The following is a 19,491-nucleotide window of genomic DNA, read 5'->3' on the forward strand; positions in this document are numbered from 1 at the left end:
CTTTATTTGCTTTATTGATGTGTCATTATTCTAATCTCTGTTGATTTAGTCATATATCTAATTGCCTCTTCCCTGCTCCTACTCCATTTGCGCTTCTCTTAGCTATTTCTTAACTACACAATTTTTTCTTTTCTCTTGTTCTTTTCTTCTTCTATTTTTTTAACTTGTTTCACTTCCTAAATTTAGTCCTATCTTCTCTCTCCTCTATTCTCCTTTAAAAAATTTTTTTAAATCTTTTCATCTTTACTTCTCATTTCTCCTTCCTCTATTCTAAACCATGATCCTTCCTCTACTCATCCAAATCCTTAACCTAATTTTCTTTATTTAAGCTCTGCATAAACAGATTCTGCCCCGCCCTTTTCTCTGGGTGTTTTTTGTTAGTGCTTTTAGGTTTATTTGTTTGTTTTGTTGTGTTTTCTCCCCACATTTCTTTTTTTTTTTAATTTCCCGCTATTATTCTTGCTCACTTTCCTCATTCTCTTCTCTCTGGTGGTCACTTTTATTGGGGTCATAGGTGTCTTGTGTACATTCGTGTTCTGTTCCATCTGTGTTGTGTCTTTTAATGTTGTATTTTGTGCTGCTCTGTAAGCTTGGCATGACATGGTAGGGACTGTTCCACATAATCCGACACCCTGAGAGGAGACTTCATCCAAGAAAGGGACAATAACATTAAAGACCCAACTACATCAGGAGAACCCAAATATCTCAAATAAGGGACCTCCCTAGAACATCCAGCCCAGGAGACCTGAGATACTGGGCCACTGGGTCCCACAAAAATTTGCTACATAATACCCATTTTAAAAATCTGAGTGGCATAGCAATCTGATTTAGTACATAGAAGTAATTACAAAGGAACAGCAAAAAAGAGGGAGACAAAGAAACAATGCCCAAGTGAAAGAAAAGGAGGAATCACCAGAAAGGGAACTAAATGAAATGGAGGCAAGCAATTTGTCAGAGAAAGATTCAGAATAATGATTATAAGGATGCTCAAACATCTGGATAAGAAATTCACCAGCATGTGTAAAAATCAAAGGGAAATGAAGAATGACATAGCTGCAATAAAGAACACAATGGAAGGTTTCAACAGTAGACTAGAAGAAGCTGAGGACCAAATCAGCAAGTTAGAAGTTGGAAGAACACCTAAGCAGAACAGCAACTGGAAAAAATAATTAAACATCAGGAGGAGAGTCTAAAGGAGCTTTGGGACAATACAAAACAACACCCACATAATAGGAGTGTCAGAAGGAGAGGAAGCTGAGCAAGGAATAGAAAACCTATTTGAAGAAATAATAACAGAAAAATTCCCTGACTTTGGGAAGAAAAAGAATCACAGAAGTCCAAGAAGCACAGAGAATCCCAAACAAGATGAACCCAAAACAACTGACACCAAGACACATTGTAATTGAACTGGCAAATGTCAATGAGAAAGTAAGAATCTTAAAGGCTGCCAAAGCGAGACAGAAAATTACCTACAAGGGATTTCACATTAGACTATCAAGTGACTTCTCAACAGAAACACACCAGGCCAAAAGGGAATAGAATGAAGTATACAAAGTGATGCAAAGCAAGGGCCTGAATCCAAGAATACTATACCCAGCAAGGCTATCATTCAAAATTGAAGGGGAAATCAGGAGCTTCACAGAAATAAAAGGCTAAGGAGGTTTATTACCACTGAGCCAGCAATGCAAGAAATGCTAAAGGAACTGTTGTAAAAAGAAGAAATAGAAAGGGAAGAAGAAATACAGGCATCTACACTAATAAAAGAGAAAAATGGTAATTGGTGTACGGTGATACCGTTTTCATTGGCTAATCAGGGCGATATGCAAATTAACTGCCAACTAAGATTGGCAGTTAACTGCCAACTAAGATTGGCAGTTAACTGCCAACTAAGATTGGCAGTTAACTGCCAACAAGATGGCGGCTAATTTGCATATGTAGGCACAATGCAGGGAGGCGAAAGGGAAAGCAGGAAGAAGCCCCCTGCCACTGACAGTGATCGGAAACCCAGGGGGGAGCTAAGAGCTGGGGGGCAGGGCAAAGGCGGCCCCGTGGGGAGCTGGGGGTCCCCTGCCCAGGCCTGACACCTCTGCCGGAGGCCTCAGTCCTGGTCTAGGGGCCAATCCGGTGATTGGTGATCAGAGGATGATCAGGGTCAACTCCTCTGGCTGAGGCATCAGGCCTGGGTGGGGGGCGGAGCCGGGGATTGGGGGGATATGATGGTCCCCTTGCCCAGGCCTGAAGCCTGGGTCAGAGGCGTCAGGCTTGGGCGGGGGGTGGAGCAAGCGATCAGAGGGAGATGGGGGTCCCCTGCCCAGGCATGATTCCTGGGCCAGAGGCCTCAGTCCTGGGCGGGGGCCAGAGCCAGTGATCCGGGGGAGATGGGGGTCCCCTGTCCAAGCCTGACACCTCTGGCGGAGGCGTCAGGCCTGGGCAAGGGGCCGATTAGGCGATCGGAGGGTGATGGGGGTCAACGCCTGAGGGCTCCCAGTATGTGAGAGGGGGCAGGCTGGGCTGAGGGACACTCTCCCCCCCCCCCACCCAGTGCACGAATTTCATGCACCGGGCCCCTAGTAAAGAATAAAAATGGCAACAAACATGAACCTATCCTATATAATAAAAGGCTAATATGCAAATCGACCAAACAGTGGAATAACCGGTTGCTATGATGCGCACTGACTACCAGGGGGCAGATACTCAATGCAGGAGCTGCTCCCTGGTGGTCAGTACCCTCACACAGGGGGAGCACCACACAGCCAGAAGCCGGCTCACAGCTGGTGAGCGCAGTGGCAGGAGCCTTTCCCGCCTCTGCGGCAGTGTTAAGGATGTCCAACTGCTGGCTTAGGCTTGCTCCACAGGGCCTAAGCCATCAGTCAGACATCCCCCAATGGCTCCAGGACTGCCAGAGGGCACAGGCCAGGCTGAGGGACCCTCCTCCCCCGAGTGCATGAATTTCGTGCACCAGGCGTCTAGTAAACAATAACCTTAAACGTAAATGGATTCAATGCTCCAATCAAAAGACATAGGGTAGCTGAATGATAAGAAAACATTACCCATATATATGTTGTCTACAAGAAATACACCTTACAACAAAGGACACACACAGACTGAAAGTGAATGGATAGAAAACAATTTTCCAGGCAAGTAGAAATGAAAAAAATGCTGGAGTAGCAATACTTGTATCTGAGAAAATAGGCCTCAAATTGAAGGCCATAACAAGATATAAGGAAGGTCACTTCATAATACTAAAGGAATCAATACAATAAGAGCCTCTAACTCTCATAAACATATATGCACCCAATACAGGAGCATCTTAATATATATAAAAACTCCTGAAGGATATCAAAGGAGCGATTGACAGAAATACAATCAGAGTAGCGGACTGTAATAGCCCGTTGACATCACTGGATAAATCTTCTAGACAAAAAAAATCAACAAGGAAACAGCAATCCTAAATGACACTCTAGAACAGTTGGAAATAATTAACATCTTCAGAACATTCCACCCCAAAGCTACAGAAAATACATTATTCTCAAGTACACATGGAACATTTTCAAAAATAGACCACATGTTAGGACACAAGCTAAGTCTTTACAAATTCAAGAAGATTGAAATCATACCAAGCATCTTCTTAGACAAAAATGGCATGAAATTAGAAATCAGCTGCAATAAAAACACTCAAAAACAATCAAATACATGGAGTCTCAGTAGCATGCTATTAAACAATGAGTGGGTTACCAAAGAGATCAAAGAAGAAATAAAAAACATCCTGGAAACAAATGAAAATGAACACACAACAATCCAAAACCTATGGGAAACAGTGAAAGCAATCCTGAGAAGGAAGTTCATGGCACTACAGGCCTACCTCATAAAAAACTGGTCATAAGTTATCTCACCCTGAAACTTAAAGAACTAGAAAGAGAGCAATAAGAAAAGCCCAGAACGAGCAGAAGGAAGGAGATAATAAAGATCAGAGCAGAAATAAATGACATAGAGACCAAAAAAAAATACAAAAGATCAATAAAACCAAGAGCTGCTTCTTCAAAAGGATAAACAAAATTGATGGTCCTCTAGCCAGGCTCAACAAGAAACAAAAAGAGAGGACCCAAATAAACAAAATCAGAAACGAAAGAGGTAAAGTTACAAGTAACCCCACAGAGAAAAACAAAGGATTGTAATAAAATACTATGAAAGACTTTATTCCAACAAATGGGACAAGTTTGACAAAATGGACATATTCCTAGAAAAATACAACCTTCCAAAACTCATTCAGGAAGAATCAGAAAATCTGAATATACCAATGACTGCTAATGAAATTGAAGCAGTAATAAAAATAAATAAAATAAAATAAAAAAACTCCCAGCAAACAAAAGCCCTGGTTCAGAGGGACTCACAGGAGAGTTTTACCAAATATTTAAACAAGTAATACCTCTACTGAAACTATTCTAAAAAATTCAAGAAGAAGGAACACTTCCAAACTCTTTCTATGAGGCCAGCATTACCCTAATTCCAAAACCACATAAAGCCATGACAAAGAAAGAGAACTTCAGGCCAATATCTCTGATGAATATAGACACTAAAATCCTCAATAAAATTTTAGGGAGGGAGAAGGATGGGAGCAGGCAGGAAGAGGTTAATGGGGGGAAAAAAGAGGACCTACATAATACTTTCAACAATAAAGATTTTTTTTTTAATCTAAACTCTCACCGTGTCCTACAAAGTCCTATATCATCTGGCCTCTGCCTACCTCTGTGATTTCATTGCCCCCTAATTCATTCCACTCCAACCACTGGCCTTCCTTCTCCTCTACAATGCAAACTTTTCATGGCTTTAAGGCCAGAGTATGAACCTACATAGAGCACTCTTCTCCAAGATATTTTCAATCCCAACACCTTTACATTATTCAGATCTCTATTTAAATATCCTCCACCAAAAGACCTTCAAAAACAGTCACACATATATACACCTACTCATTCATGGCCACTCCTTATACTTTCTACTTTCTTTGTCCTGCTTTATTTCTCCTTAGTGTCCTTTCACACTACTGAAAATTATTTTATACTTGTCTCTGCCATTAGAATGTAAGTTTAAACTTTGTTCATTGCCATTTTATTAGAACCTAGAAGAATGACATTTATAGTCAACTTTTCAAATTGACTAAATGATAAAATGTGTATACAAGTAGAAGAGTACATGTAAAACTATCAAAATATCTTAACTGTCATCTTCAAAATTATCTTCAAAGGTAGAAAAATTATAATTGTCAAAGCCTTAAAAGTTACTACTGTATTCAGAATCCAAATTATTTTATTCTTAACACTAGAGGCCCGATGAACGAAATTCGTGCATGGGGGGGGGGGAGGGTGTCCCTCAGCCCAGCCTGCACACTCTCCAATCTGAGACCCCTCAGGGGATGTCCGACTGCCGGTTTAGGCCCGATCCCTGGCTGCCTGCCTGCCTGATTGCCCCTAACTGATTCTGCCTGACAGCCTGATCACCCCCTAACCACTCCCCTGCCAGCCTGATCGATGCCTAACTGCTCCCCTGTCAGCCCGATTGCCCCCAACTGCCCTCCCCCGCAGGCCTGGTCGCCCCTAACTGTCCTCCCCTGCAAGCCTAGTTGCCCCCAACTGCCCTCCCCTGCTGCACCAGTCACCCCTAACTTCCCTCCCTTGCTAGCCTGGTCGCCTCTAACTGCTCTCCCCTGCAGGCCTGGATGCCCCCAACTGCCCTCCCCTGCAGGCCTGATCACTCCCAACTTCCTCCCTTTCAGGCCTGGTCACCCCTAACTGCTCTCCCCTGCAGGCCTGGTCACCCCCAACTGCCCTCCTCTGCAGTGCTGGTCCCTCACAACTGCCCTCCCCTGCAGGCCTGGTCACCCCCAACTGCCCTCCTCTGCAGGGCTGGTCCCTCCCAACTGCCCTCTCCTGCAGGCCTGGTCACCCTCAACTGCCCTCCTCTGCAGGGCTGGTCCCCCCCCACTGCCCTCTCCTGCTGGCCTGATAGCCCTCAACTGCCCTTCCCTGCCAGCCATCTTGTGGCAGCCATCTTTGACCACATGGGGACAGTCATCTTGCGTGTTGGGGTGATGGTCAATTTGCATATTACCTCTTTATTAGATAGGATTCTCTGCATTAGAATTGAGTTATCATTATCTTCAAATAATAAATTTCATTCACTTCCATATCGGCATTACTACATAGATAACTTAATTATTTTACCACTGTTGTTGCATAATACAGCATAAACTATGTGTTAGCTGCTTTCAGCTCTTAAGTATGTATCATTCTCTTATTTTAGGAAGCCTATACCTTATAATTGAAATTAATTTATTGCTTTTGAGTCATGGCAAGTGATAAATTTATATCTAAAATTTTAGAGAACCCAAGTCCTATCTCTGATCAGTTGCATGGTTAGTTTTATTTGAAAATCTACCAGTAGGACAGGAAATCAATCTCTTAGCTGTGAAGTTTTGAATGTTTAATCTCAGTCATTAGAATCTAGGTAACATCATTGCCATAGTCTTTTGGTGATTTGCAAACTAGTGATCCTTACACCTCTCTGAAGGGGCGAGGGCTACGCCCTCCATCTTGCCCCATATCCTCCATCTTTGGGCAGCCATGTGTTCAGCAAGGCTTCTTCCCGGAAGCCCAAGCCTCTGCTAGCCACCCCCAGGACTTCTTTAAACTAACCAATGACAATCAAGGGAAGTGCGCGCCATAGATATTCTCACATCCTGTGTAACGAGACACCAACTTGCACCTGGCCAATCGGCAGGGCCCACAGTCCCCTCTCCTCCCCTTACTCCACCCCCCTATAAAACTCCTCTTCCCACCGGGCTAGCGCTCTCTCTGCCACTTACTGCTGTACCAGTAAGGAAGGTAGGGGAGCCAAGCCTGGATTTGAATAAAAGACTCTCTGCTTTTGCATCGGACTCAGCTGGCTCCCTGTGTGGTCTCTTGGGGATCTCGAAATCTGAGCATAACACTCTCCAGGAACTATTAGTTATAATAATTATCTTCAATTTTAACAATGGACATTCTATTCCTCATACTGTCATACTGGATAAAAATTATTTTTTAAATCATTTTTAATGAACTAATATGGAAACTATCAAAAATAAAGTTTGAAAAGACAGTGTTTTAACATAACAACATATATAATATAGTCTTAAGGTGACATTTATAATAAAGCTCCAGTGTAGGTGAATACCATCAACATATATATATGCAAAGCTAAAATGAATGCAAACTTTGGAGTCAAAGATTATATTTTAAACTAGAGGCCCAATGCATAAATTCGTGCACCAGTGGGGCCCCTCAGTCTGGTCTGCGAAATTGGGCCGAAACCGGCTCTCCGACATACCCCGAGGGGTCCCAGATTGCAAGACGGTGCAGGCCAGGCTGAGGGACCACACCAGTGCACCATCAGAGCAGGGGAGGGATAGGAGAGGTTGGCCAGCTGGGGAGGGACCACACGAGGGCTCCAGGGCATCCCCAATCTGTCTCACTCAGTCCTGATGGGCTGGACCCCAGCAGCAAACTAACTTACCAGTCAGAGCATCTGCCCCCTGGTGGTCAGTGCACACCACAGTGACTGGTGGACCGGTCGACTGTCTGCCCCTTGGTGGTCAGTGCACATCATAGCGAGCAGTTGAGCGGCCTTAGCATATTAAACTTTGATTGGTTGAACAGCAGACTGGTTAACCGGACACTTAGTATATTAGGCTTTTATTATATAGGGTAAGACAAATGGCCCTTAATCAGATAAAAGTAGGTTTTATTTAGAGACACTAAAGCAGCTTTTATTTAGAGATGCTAAAGTAGCTTTATTTAGAGAAGATAAAGCTATGGTTTTGTTTTGTCACTAATAGAAAACTAAATGGTAAAAAAAAATTTATGTTATTTACATCCAGAATAGGATATTTAACTTATTATGCCTTATTCTGAGTATAATATATAGTGCTCTGGGTGCTATAAATCTATTTTACTAGTGCATTTACAATGTTATCTATGTTGTGGATGTATGTAAGCATGTATATAATTTTGTTTGAAGAATAAAAGCAAAAGGAACAATAGACCTGAAAAAATGACACAGATAATTATGCATATGGTTCATTCATTCATGTGGAAGTTCTACCAGTTATACTTAGTCATGCAAACAATGAAAATTTAAAAAAAAAGAAATCTTACACTGTTCTAACTGAACTGAGGCATCACAGGATTTAACAAGCACATTTAACCATTCCACTTACCTGATTGTATGATGATAAAATTTTAGGAGGTTAGAAATTTTATATAATAAAACCGCTCCAGGTTCAGCGACTATTACTTGTTCAATTCGAACCTATTAAAACATGTGAGAAAAATATTAAACATTTCTTAAAAGCATAACTTTTCTTCACTAATCATTATGTTAAAGAAAGCATTAAAAATAATAAAACTTTATTGTGACAGAAATCATAAAATCCCTTCTAAATAAAGGATTTCAGAATATTAAATGATAGAGGATGGAAAAATAACAAAAATACTTTAACAGATATACTCTACAAAAAAATAATTGCTTATCTACAGAATTTGGCTTAAAGCAGTTGCTACCAGAAATAATCAATAGAATAATGAGCCCAGCCAAAGTGGCTCATTGGTTAAGCATCAACCTTAACCACTGAGGTCAGGGTTTGATTATTGGTAAGAATAAATGATGAAACTTCTGGATTTCAATGTCTATACAGTAAACTGAAGTCATTCAACAAGGAAAAATAAACCAACAATTGCAAATTACTCTTTAATAAAGAAAAACAACATCTATTGCAGGCCTTATAGAAGCCAAGAACTACATACTTCATCTACAGTTTTCTCAGTTCATCCCTACACCCCTTGATGGTAGATATTTTTATATACAGGTTTATTAACGTGAGAAAATTAAGGTGCAGAAGAGTTAGACAATTTGAACAAGTGAACACAACTAAGTTGCAAAGTGGGAATTCTAATTTTGACTTCAAATTCTGTTTCCTGTACTACAAATAGTATTGATAATAACACATACTTATTATTTTATCCTTGGATTTATTATTTATTGCTATCACAAAAGTTTACTATACTTGAAGCAATAAAATAAATGGAAAAGTTGTTAGTAAATCTGTTAAGTGTTCAGAAATTAGTTACTTCAATTCAAGGGATTGACAAATTACTATTGGAAACATAATAGGTAAAAATAAATCAACATATGCAAACTAAGAATGTCTCAAATTTTCTTTCTTAGAAAATTAACAATAATTATTATTTTTTTAAAAAAATATATTTTTATTGATTTTTTACAGAGAAGAAGGGAGAGGGATAGAAAATCAGAAACATCAATGAGAGAGATCGATCAGCTGCCTCCTGCACGCCCCCCAGTGGGGACGTGCCCGCAACCACGGTACATGCCCTTGACCGGAATCGAACCCGGGACCCCTGAGTCCGCAGGCTGACGCTCTATCCACTGAGCCAAACCGGTTCGGCCAATAATTATTTTTAAATATACATTATTATGTACAATACTGTGTTAATTTGACAAAATTACAGCTTTAATTCAGGCTGTTATCAGTGTGTTTAAACTCATAAGAATAAGGGCATAATTTAACCAGATACCATATAACATACATAAAAACAAAATGTTTTACCTTTAGAGGCCTGCACACCCCCTCAGTGATATGCCCAACAACTTCTTGAATATTTTCTTCAACACCTACAATTAATTATAACATAACTCAAAAATTTTTCCATATTACATTTCACTTTCAAAAAACTGAAAAAATACTACATATGACTAATGGCACTAACAACAAACATTTGAAATAAATGTAATCATATTTTATTTGCCGGGAGCTGGTCCATCCTTGCTGTTTCAAGGGACCTGGCATATATGGCATACTGTTCTTAATATGTTTTCTCACCTTCTTGGCACTATGTGTTTTAACCAAAGTCACCTCTCTGAGAAAGGTTGTTTCCCCAGGTAGGGATTTTCCCCTGAAGTTAGGGAGGGAATAAAACCCCTCAACTAAGTGCCAGGCGGGTAATTAATCACTTTAACTACGAACAATCATGCTTAAGCTACATAAGCTTTACTCCCTGGAATGGAGATAAGAAACGCCCTAACCTTTGGAATAGAGATTGATAGGATTGGAATCAACTGGTATAAATACAGATGCAACAAGAACCTAGCAGTGTTCAGTTGATCAACAGCCTAGCCAGGATCTCTAGCCAAGTTCTGGTCAGGATCTCCAGCAAAGTTCTGTTCAGGATCTCTAGCGAAGTTCTGTTCAGGATCTCCAGCCAGGTTCTGTGTCCATGTTCTCTTGCTAGGTTCTCCAGCCAGGTTCTCCAGGTTCTCCAGCCAGGTTCTGTAGTCATGTTCTCTTGCTAGGTTCTCCAGCCAGGTTCTGTCCAGGTTCTCCAGCCAGGTTCAGTCACCAGGTTCTAGTCAGGTTCTCTTGCCATGTTCTATCCAGGTTCTGTAGCCAGGTTCTGTCTCTAGGTTCTGTGGCCAGTTTCTATCCAGGATCTTTTGCCATGTTCTCTCGCTAGGTTCTGTGTCTAGGTTCTGTCTCCAGTTTCTGTCCAGGATCTTTTGCCATGTTCTCTCCAGCGAAGTTCTTCTGTCTCTAGGTTCTGTGTAGGTTCTGTGTCTAGGTTCTGTGTCTAGGTTCTGTGTCTAGGTTCTGTGTCCTGTTGTCTTGTTGCATCTGTATTTATACCAGTTGATTCCAATCCTATCAATCTCTATTCCAAAGGTTAGGGTGTTTCTTATCTCCATTCCAGGGAGTAAAGCCAGGGAGTAAAGATTATGTAGCTTAAGCATGATTGTTTGTAGTTAAAGTGATTAATTACCCGCCTGGCACTTAGTTAAGGGGTTTTATTCCCTCCCTAACTTCAGGGGAAAAATCCCTACCTGGGGAAACAACCTTTCTCAGAGAGGTGACTTTGGTTAAAACACATAGTGCCAAGAAGGTGAGCAAACATATTAAGAACAGTATGCCATATATGCTAGGTCCCTTGAAACAGCAAGGATGGACCGGCTCCCGGCATTTATTAAGTTCAATATCCCTTAGGCCATTATTAATTATGTTAATATCTGAGTTTAGAGCCTAGTTAATTCATTTGACTAACAAATTGATTAATTTAATGATTGATAAAGTGAACACATTTTTTTTTGTGAAAAAGTAAATATATGAGTCAAGGGAGAGTGTAAAAGATATTAATTGAAGGAAGCACTGTGAAGATTTATTAGCATTTGTTCTCCAACCGCCTTATTCTAGGCAGTGAGAAAAATGGAAACCACACCTTGCAATCTAATGGAAAAGCTAAAATTTACTAAGTACTATTTATCAAGCTCTGTACTAGGTACTTGACATTTACTGCTTATAACCACCTTCATTTTTACAGATGGTAAAACCGAGGCTTAGAAGAATTAAGCCATTCCCATAGAATAACCTATTTCATCTAACTCCAATCTATTTTCTTCTCAGGTCTTAACACTGTCTCTCATATTAAGTTTTCTGAAACATTTTTTAAGAAATACATTTTCTTAAACTAGGTACTAAAGGATAACAGAAACCAACTTTAAATAGTTCAGACTTTGTGTCTATCTAACAAATATGCTGGAATACCAAAGAGTTAAAAATGAGGAGGTTAAGTCTTATCACCAATTTGTATAATGGCCTCTTGTGCAGATCATGTGCTGAACCAGAATGATGAGGGCCCAAGCTATGCAAAACAAAAGTGATTCCAGTGACAATAATTCTCTTCACTGCCTATCAATAACAGAATATCTTAATTAACCACTAGCCCCCTCTATGACATTCAACTTCAGGTAGTCAAAACAAAGATCTGAACTTCTGTGAACAAAAGACTTTAGCAATTCAAAAATAGTAATTTTTCTTCCTTGAAATTGAAACCAAAATTTTAAGTACATTTAGTACATAGTTAATTATGCAAAAAACTTTAAAACTCACATGAGAATTAAAAGAAGGGTTGGTTAGTAGGAGTCAAAGAATTAGCAGCTTAATGACCAAGTCACTTAGTCAGCTTACTCACACCTAAATTGCCTTTAAAGTGATGTGGCATGGAAGATCTGAGATAATGTATGCTAAAGCAGTGCCTTAAAAGAAAAGCAGAGGACTCCAGGTTTGATATGGTAGGGTCCACCATAAAGGTGTGAACAGTTGTGTGACAAGGATAAAGGGGATAGAGAAGAAAGTTTATTAGCAGAAAAAGAAAAACAGGAAGAGGAAATTTAATTAGGATGCTTATTGTACCTTGTAGGTGAGAAACGCTTATCCCCGTGAAGGAGTCATCAGTAAGTATAGAAACAGAGAAGTCTTGTGTTATTTTATATATTTAGACATTAGCAATACCATTGGAGGGCCCACCTTGTGTAGTTACATGCTTTAAGAGAGCTTCAAGGTGTTCTTTTTCAGAAGCAGTAGCTTGATGTAGCCAAGCCAACATATCTCCTACATATCTAATGAAAAAACTAAATATTAGTAAAGATTCCCTTCAGAAAACCATCAAATATTCCAATATTGTCAGATTACCATACCTTAAAGGGTCATGGGAGTGCATTTCAATGGGTCTAGGTGTACCTCCTGGGCCCCCTCTTGTAAGAGCATCAATAAATCCACGGACAACTGTACTTCTTCTGGCTGTTCCAAATTCATCTAAGGTATACCTAGAAGAAACAAGAAATATAAAAAATAATTGTTTTCTTCCTAATGTTTATATCAAACTATTCATGCAATTTCTAAGATAAGCAAGACATCTATAAAGCTTCTTTACACAACTCTCTTAAGCAATACTGTTTTTAAACAAGGAAAATATAGGAAACACGGTATCACAATGAAAATTCAATCTAAAAGTATACAACTTCACTACTGTTAAGAAAGAATGCTGGGATCTGGGATTAATCACAGGGGCAGTGGCAAAAAAAAAAAAAAGAAAGAAAAAGGCAGTAGAGCCCCGGCTGATGTGATTCAGCTGGTTGGACTTTGTCCTGTGCACTGAAGGGCTGACACTTTGATTCCTGGTCAGGGCACATGCCTGGGTTGCAGTCTCAATCCTGGGGGGGACATGCAGGAGGCACCCGATTGATGTCTCACTCTGACATTAATGTTTCTTTCTCCCTCTCCCCCTCTCTCTAAAAATCAATAAAAATATTTTTTAAAAGCAAAAAAAGCAATGAATTAGGTAAAAGTAAAAATCAAGGTTAAGGTAGAAATCTTGGACTATTCAGGTTTCATTATCCTCCTAGTCCAAACATGATGCTCCACTGTTCACATAAGGCCATATTATCTAATTCTCAGGGCCAATTACAACTCCGCAATCCAAACTACTAGTACAAGCTTTTTCCTTCTACATTAAAAACCTCTCCTTTATACATATTATCACAACCTACCACCAAATTTGTCCAAAACATACTATTCACATTTAAAAGCTTATTTTGACTCCACTAGTAAATATATGTTTCTTAAATTTACTGATCACCTTAGCATACATAGCAAATAACTTTCGTTTACGTATGTTTACATGTCATCAATTCTAGTTGAAAAAGGGGGAAGACGCTTTCTAAGGTGAGGAAATTTTAGAGAAGGAAAACTTTGAAATGGGAGAGCAAACAATTTGGGGTGAAATTATAGGATGGCTTGTAGTTGCCGCAAGTACCCACTTCTTTGATTAAAATCTCCCTTTGTTTCCCATTATCACCATTATTCCTTACACCCATCACCCAAATGAAAGTTCTTTCTTTTTTAAAAGTACACAGAAAACAAAATTTTTTTCACAATCCAATGGCAACAGATTCTAGATCCATTAACTTATAAATGCCTAGGCAGTGTTCTAATAGACTAAATATTAAGAATTATTTTATTACTGTACATATAAACTAAAGCTACCAGGATTTCACAAAGGTTTCCAAAGAATTCCTTCAGCTATACTGCTTTCTTAAATATGCTACTGATTTTTCAATAGAATACATTTTTTTAACACAAGCTGGAAGAAAAAATATTTTTAAATAAAAGTGAAAGTGTAGTGAAGTGATCAATAACTATAAATTTTTAGGAATCTGAACCTTTTAAAAGACCATTCAGCAGTAACCAGATCATGGTTCTTTGTATGTGTTTGCATTCTGTTAAACTGATTTTGCAATTCCCTGCAATGAGATACTAGCAATATGTCAAGATGGAAACAATATCAAGCTCAGTTTTGCTAAACTGTACAACTGCCTTGCATTCACTTTCTATTTTATAAAACAAATTAGAACAAAAATTTCTATTTTTCCCCTCATGCTCTTAAATTCTCAATGTTTTAGTGTAAAAACTGCATTCTTTTAACTCAGGGGTAGGGAACCTATTTTCTGTCAAGGGCAATTTGGATAGTTAGAACATCATTTGCACACCATACAAAATTATCAACTTAAAAATTAGCCTGCTATATTTGGTCAAACATTTAATTAACTCACCCCTAATACCTTTGCAGGACCAGACCAAATGATTTCAGGGGCCTTATACGGCTCGAGGGCCGGACATTCTCCACCCCTTCTAAATAATCACCAATTACATTAAGTGACTTTTGATCAAATGACTACTTATCACAAAACAAAATTCAAAAACTTTCAACTTTTTAAATATAGAAAATTAATCCTCACCCTCGGAACCCAACAATCTGATCAAAAGTTATATTAGAAACTATTGGCATTTTAAAAGAGAAGGGGGGAATTATCAAATCCCACAAACCATGGAATCTAATCTGTATAACTCTATAAAATATCAATAAACAATATTGTTAATCCAATTGCAATAAAAGACATAATCTGAAGCAAGAATAATGTAAGCTACAATAAGCCTTCAATGATATCTGTAGACATGAAACATCTCTTCCCAGAAATAGAAGAAAACTTCTTTAACCAAAACCAGATTCTTTTCCAACAAAGGCCAAAAATTCAAAATGCACATTTACAAAGGTGAATGTAAAATTATGTAAATATTCTAAAATGCCTCTAGTAAAATTAAAATGCCCATTTTTTTATAATATCTAGCTATAGTGAAAAAGAAAAATTATGGTCAAAAAGCAAATTAAAAGATGAAAAATTTTGTTCAATAACAAATTAAAGGATAAAAGAACAGTATAAAAGCCTCCTAAGAAATGTAACAAATACAGAAAGAATGAAGAAAAATCAATACTGTACTTATTACATTCTTAATATTTATATTCTGAAGGTTTACCAAAGAAAAGAAGACTTTTTTTTTTCATTTCCACATATAATAAATTTCATTTTGAAGAAATTTTTGTATTTTAAAGAAATTTCAAAAGTTAAGAATGCATTAGCATTCCAGTTATATATTACTAACAAAAACTGAGTATGGCAACTTTCCCTAAGGACTTCAATAACTGACATTTTTCTTATACATGATACCTACACATCTGAGACACAATAATGAAAAGTAAAGCTAGTGTACATTACTTAAATAAAGTTCATATAATGCCATCTGGTGGTTAACATGATATATTAAGTTTGTGCTAAATTTAAAGAATCCACCACTTTGAAGATACATGATTACTTAATGAAAGGCCAATTTTCTTTTTCAGCACTCATCTTATGGTAATCAACTGGTCTTAAAATCCTCCCTTCTCACTCATCTTCCAAGTGCTTCATCTGCACTATTGTCCCCCTATTCCCTGGCATGTGCCCTTCAGAGAAAAATCATCTTTCCTCTTGATTATAGCTCTATTCTTTGTCCTTCAAGCTTCTGCCTGGCTGTCATGGAGACCCTAAAAACATTCCTTTTTAGTTGACAACTTTCCAGTTTATCTCTTTTCAAAATAAAAATAATAGCTAATATTTAGTGATGAGCAAAGTATTATGCTAAACACCTTAAGTGAAAAATATAATTTAATCTTCCCAAGAACCTGTAAGATAGGTACTAATATTATCCTCATTTTACAGCTAAGGAAACAGAAGCTTATAAAGGTGCAAGCAAAGTCTTCTCAAAAAATGTAACTCAGAACACACACACCTTCTAAGCCATTAAACAGTATTGCTCCTTTCCAAATGTTGATCAAAAAGCAAAATTTAGCGAAAATATATTTATAGTAGAAGTCAGTTGACCTTTTCAAATGTCCAAATACAACGGCATTTTTGTTTAAAAAAAGGTTGACTTTGTGAACAAACATGAATCTGTGGACAATGTAACACTTATTAAAATCAAACATCAAATGTCTTAGGTACTAAATGACTTATAACCAAACACCAATACCTTAAAGTGAAGAAGCTAGGAAACAAATTTCAAAGTAAATATAATCTAAAGAGCTGGTGACCCACAGTGAACATTAGCTGATCATATGTACATGCACAAGATTTACGGCTATTATGGTCCGGCTCTTACTATTAACCCAATGACCAGTGCAAGCTTTTGCAATGACTGCTCAAAGTTACATGTTCTTTCTTAATCTGCATCTTGGCAGCTGCTGTTCTCTCAACCTAGAATGTTCTCTGCTCCCATTCTTCCTGGAAAATGCCTATTCAACCTTCAGAACTCACTTTACCTAGTTTCCAGAGGAAACTTTCCCTTCTGTTCATCCCTATCTCTTACCACAGAATACTTGAAACATGACCTCTAGAACAGTAACTAGTATATTCATAAAATGGATGTGTTTATATCTGGCTTCATAAACTAAAGCAAATTGAGAGCAGTGTTTCACTGATGTTGTATCTCTAACACTTACAATTCTGCTTAACACAAGAGTGGAATGATATTTTTACACAGCTGTCCCAGCATTTGTGTTCTAGAACCTTATTACAAGCTAAGTAATGCTCCAATCAGAAAGCAGAGTAATGGGAAATCTTGTAAAATATTACTAGCATCTGAAAGGCATGATTCAGAGTAAGATTCAATGTGTATGTACAAGTCCACTTCCTTTCTGTCTCCTGAATTATAACTCCTCACTTGGTCTCCCTTTTTTCATATTATTCCAGTCATTAAAAATAAAAAGTATTTCCTTTTATTTTATACTAGAGGCCCAGTGCATGAAATTCGTGCACTTGCGGGGGGTGGGGGGGCGGTCCCCCCAGCCCAGCCTGTGCCCTCTCGCAATCCAGGACCCCTTGTGGGATGTCCACCTGCCAGTTTAGGCCCGATCCCCGGGGGGATCGAGCCTAAGCCAGCAGTCAGACATCCCTCTCACTTTCTGGGACTCTCACAGTCCAGGACCCCTTGCTCCTTACCGCCCACCTACAGCGGAGTGGGGAGAGGCTCCCGCCACCACCATTGCGCTCGTCATTCATGAGCCCAGCTTCTGGCTGAGTGGTGCTCCCCCTGTAGGAGCACACTGACCACCAGGAGGCAGCTTCTGCGTTGAGCATCTGCCCCCTGATGGTCAGTGCATGTCATAGTGACCAGTCATTCTGCCGGTTGTTCCATTGTTCAGTCGATTTGCATATTAGAGTTTTATTACATAGGATGAGAAATAAAATAATAAAATTAAAATGAAGATTATTAAAAAATATGTAAACAAGTTAATAATGCATAAGTTCTTTTCTATACATTATCACTTATCTCTTGGCTGGCATAACTTACAGGATCAAAGACCTGGACCCTTTTTTTCATTTCTCAGTCTTCTATTTGACCTCTTTCTCTCCAAGATAGTGTTGCTACAGGAGTCTTAGTCACAATTCCAAGGTAGTCAATAAGATGACAGAATGGGGAAAAGCCCCTTAGCCTCTACATAAATATAAGAGGTAGTCTAGATATAGGAACACCTGAGTTTTCCCCTCCATTTTTCATTCTTTAGCATATAATATGCAAATACACCGATGCTAAGCATTGATATAGACATAATATGGGATGAAAATATCATTGTAAGTTATTACAAGTATCACTCAAACTACTCTGTATTTAATAATACCAAAAGTTAAGGTGCATTATAAAAACAAAAGTAGGGCTTTTCTTTTTTAATTAGGAAAAAGTCACTTACTTATATAAGACAGGTCTATCCTGCAGGGCTTCCATTGCCTGAGTTAATACTGGAGATATGTCACATGATTCTTGTGTCAATGTTCTGCATTCACCTGAAAAATAATTAACATTAGAACCTCTGTTAAATTAAAGTTAGGTCTTATTATGTCTGTTGTACAATCATAGTCTAAATTCTATAGCAAATATTGCATTTTTAAAATGCTTGGGAAAACCTAGAGAATATGTCTATCAAGAACTGGTTTATGCTGTCAACCAAACTAAAAATTTAAGCTTAAGTATTTACATAACTTTAAATGACCACATATGCTACCTGGTACACCCCAAACTTACATTTTATTATTATTTTAAAAAACCATATTTCTAAAATAAGCATCAATGAAAAAATATTCAGTGAATAACACAGTAATGTTCAAGGCAAGAGGGAAAGAGTATTAAAAATATACACACAGATACACACACAAAATATATATACATATATATTACAAAGTTCCTTCCCTTGGGAGTAATCTTTAAGCATATACTGAAAATGTTTAAATGGATAATGTATAGTAATAAGAATATCATTTTAAAAGTTTAGACTTTAAAATTTTAAAAATCCCTACACCAAATTTTCTTTACTTTAATATTCTAGTATTATCATTAAATACCTATTAAGAGTCCACTATGTTTAAAGAACTTCAAACTTGTTTCAGAAATACCAACCTTTAAGATATGAAGACCTCACACTAGCATTGTATTTTTAGCACCCATATATATTTCATACATATGCATGTATGAAAATAGAGATATCTTAAAGTTCCTAGGAGCCAAAGGCCCACAGTTTGGAACCACTATGTTAGATGTCATGAGAGCACAAAGAAATTTGAGGCCTTTGAAAAAGAAATCTAAACTAGAGAGCGAAAATATACATATACAAAAAGTAATAGTAAGTAGTAAAGTATTAAATGCCAAATAAATATTTCCCAACAGTGTTCAGAAATGGGGAAAAGTCACTGTGATTAAATGTAGCCATGGAGAGTTCCAGAAAGATGTAAAACCTAAACTCAGCTTTGAAGACTGAGGTAGGACTTGTATATAAAGAGAGAAAGAGGCAAGACTCAAAGTAGGAGTAAACAGTGCAAAAATGAAAGGCAGAAAATGAAACACATTTTGGAGTAAATCATCTGAACCAGATAAATCATCTGAACCAGGTTTTCACAGTACAGTACAGGTGTTACCAGTTAACGAGATTTAATCCCAACTGCTCCAATAGTCAGTTGGTAACACCTATTAAAATTACTGTTCTCCTATTCCATTCTTGCTCTTAACTATCTTCTTTGGTTTTAACAGGAAATTTTGAGAACTTATTGAAAGATTTTTAAACAAAACTAAAGCAAATAAACCATTTGTGGTAGGCAAAATAATGGTCGTCCAAAGATCCCTAATCCCTGTAACTTGTGATAGTTTATCTTACATAGCAAAGACACTCTGCAGATGGAATTAAGGTG

General features: G+C 38.1%; 1 protein-coding gene across 1 annotated transcript in view; it reads right to left on the minus strand.

Moving 5' to 3' along the window:
- The window catches only part of COG6 (component of oligomeric golgi complex 6), a 118,805-nt gene that overhangs the window by 69,371 nt on the left and 29,943 nt on the right, over window positions 1-19,491 (minus strand). The window contains exons 8-12 of the mRNA XM_081083000.1: window positions 18,003-18,096; window positions 12,577-12,705; window positions 12,407-12,498; window positions 9,659-9,723; window positions 8,252-8,343 (exon numbers count right to left, since the gene is read on the minus strand). Coding sequence (XP_080939126.1) covers window positions 8,252-8,343; window positions 9,659-9,723; window positions 12,407-12,498; window positions 12,577-12,705; window positions 18,003-18,096 — 472 coding nt within the window. The remainder of the gene's footprint in view (window positions 1-8,251; window positions 8,344-9,658; window positions 9,724-12,406; window positions 12,499-12,576; window positions 12,706-18,002; window positions 18,097-19,491) is intronic.

Source organism: Myotis nattereri (assembly GCF_964212035.1).
Source record: "Myotis nattereri genome assembly, chromosome: 2".
Taxonomy (NCBI): domain Eukaryota; kingdom Metazoa; phylum Chordata; class Mammalia; order Chiroptera; family Vespertilionidae; genus Myotis; species Myotis nattereri.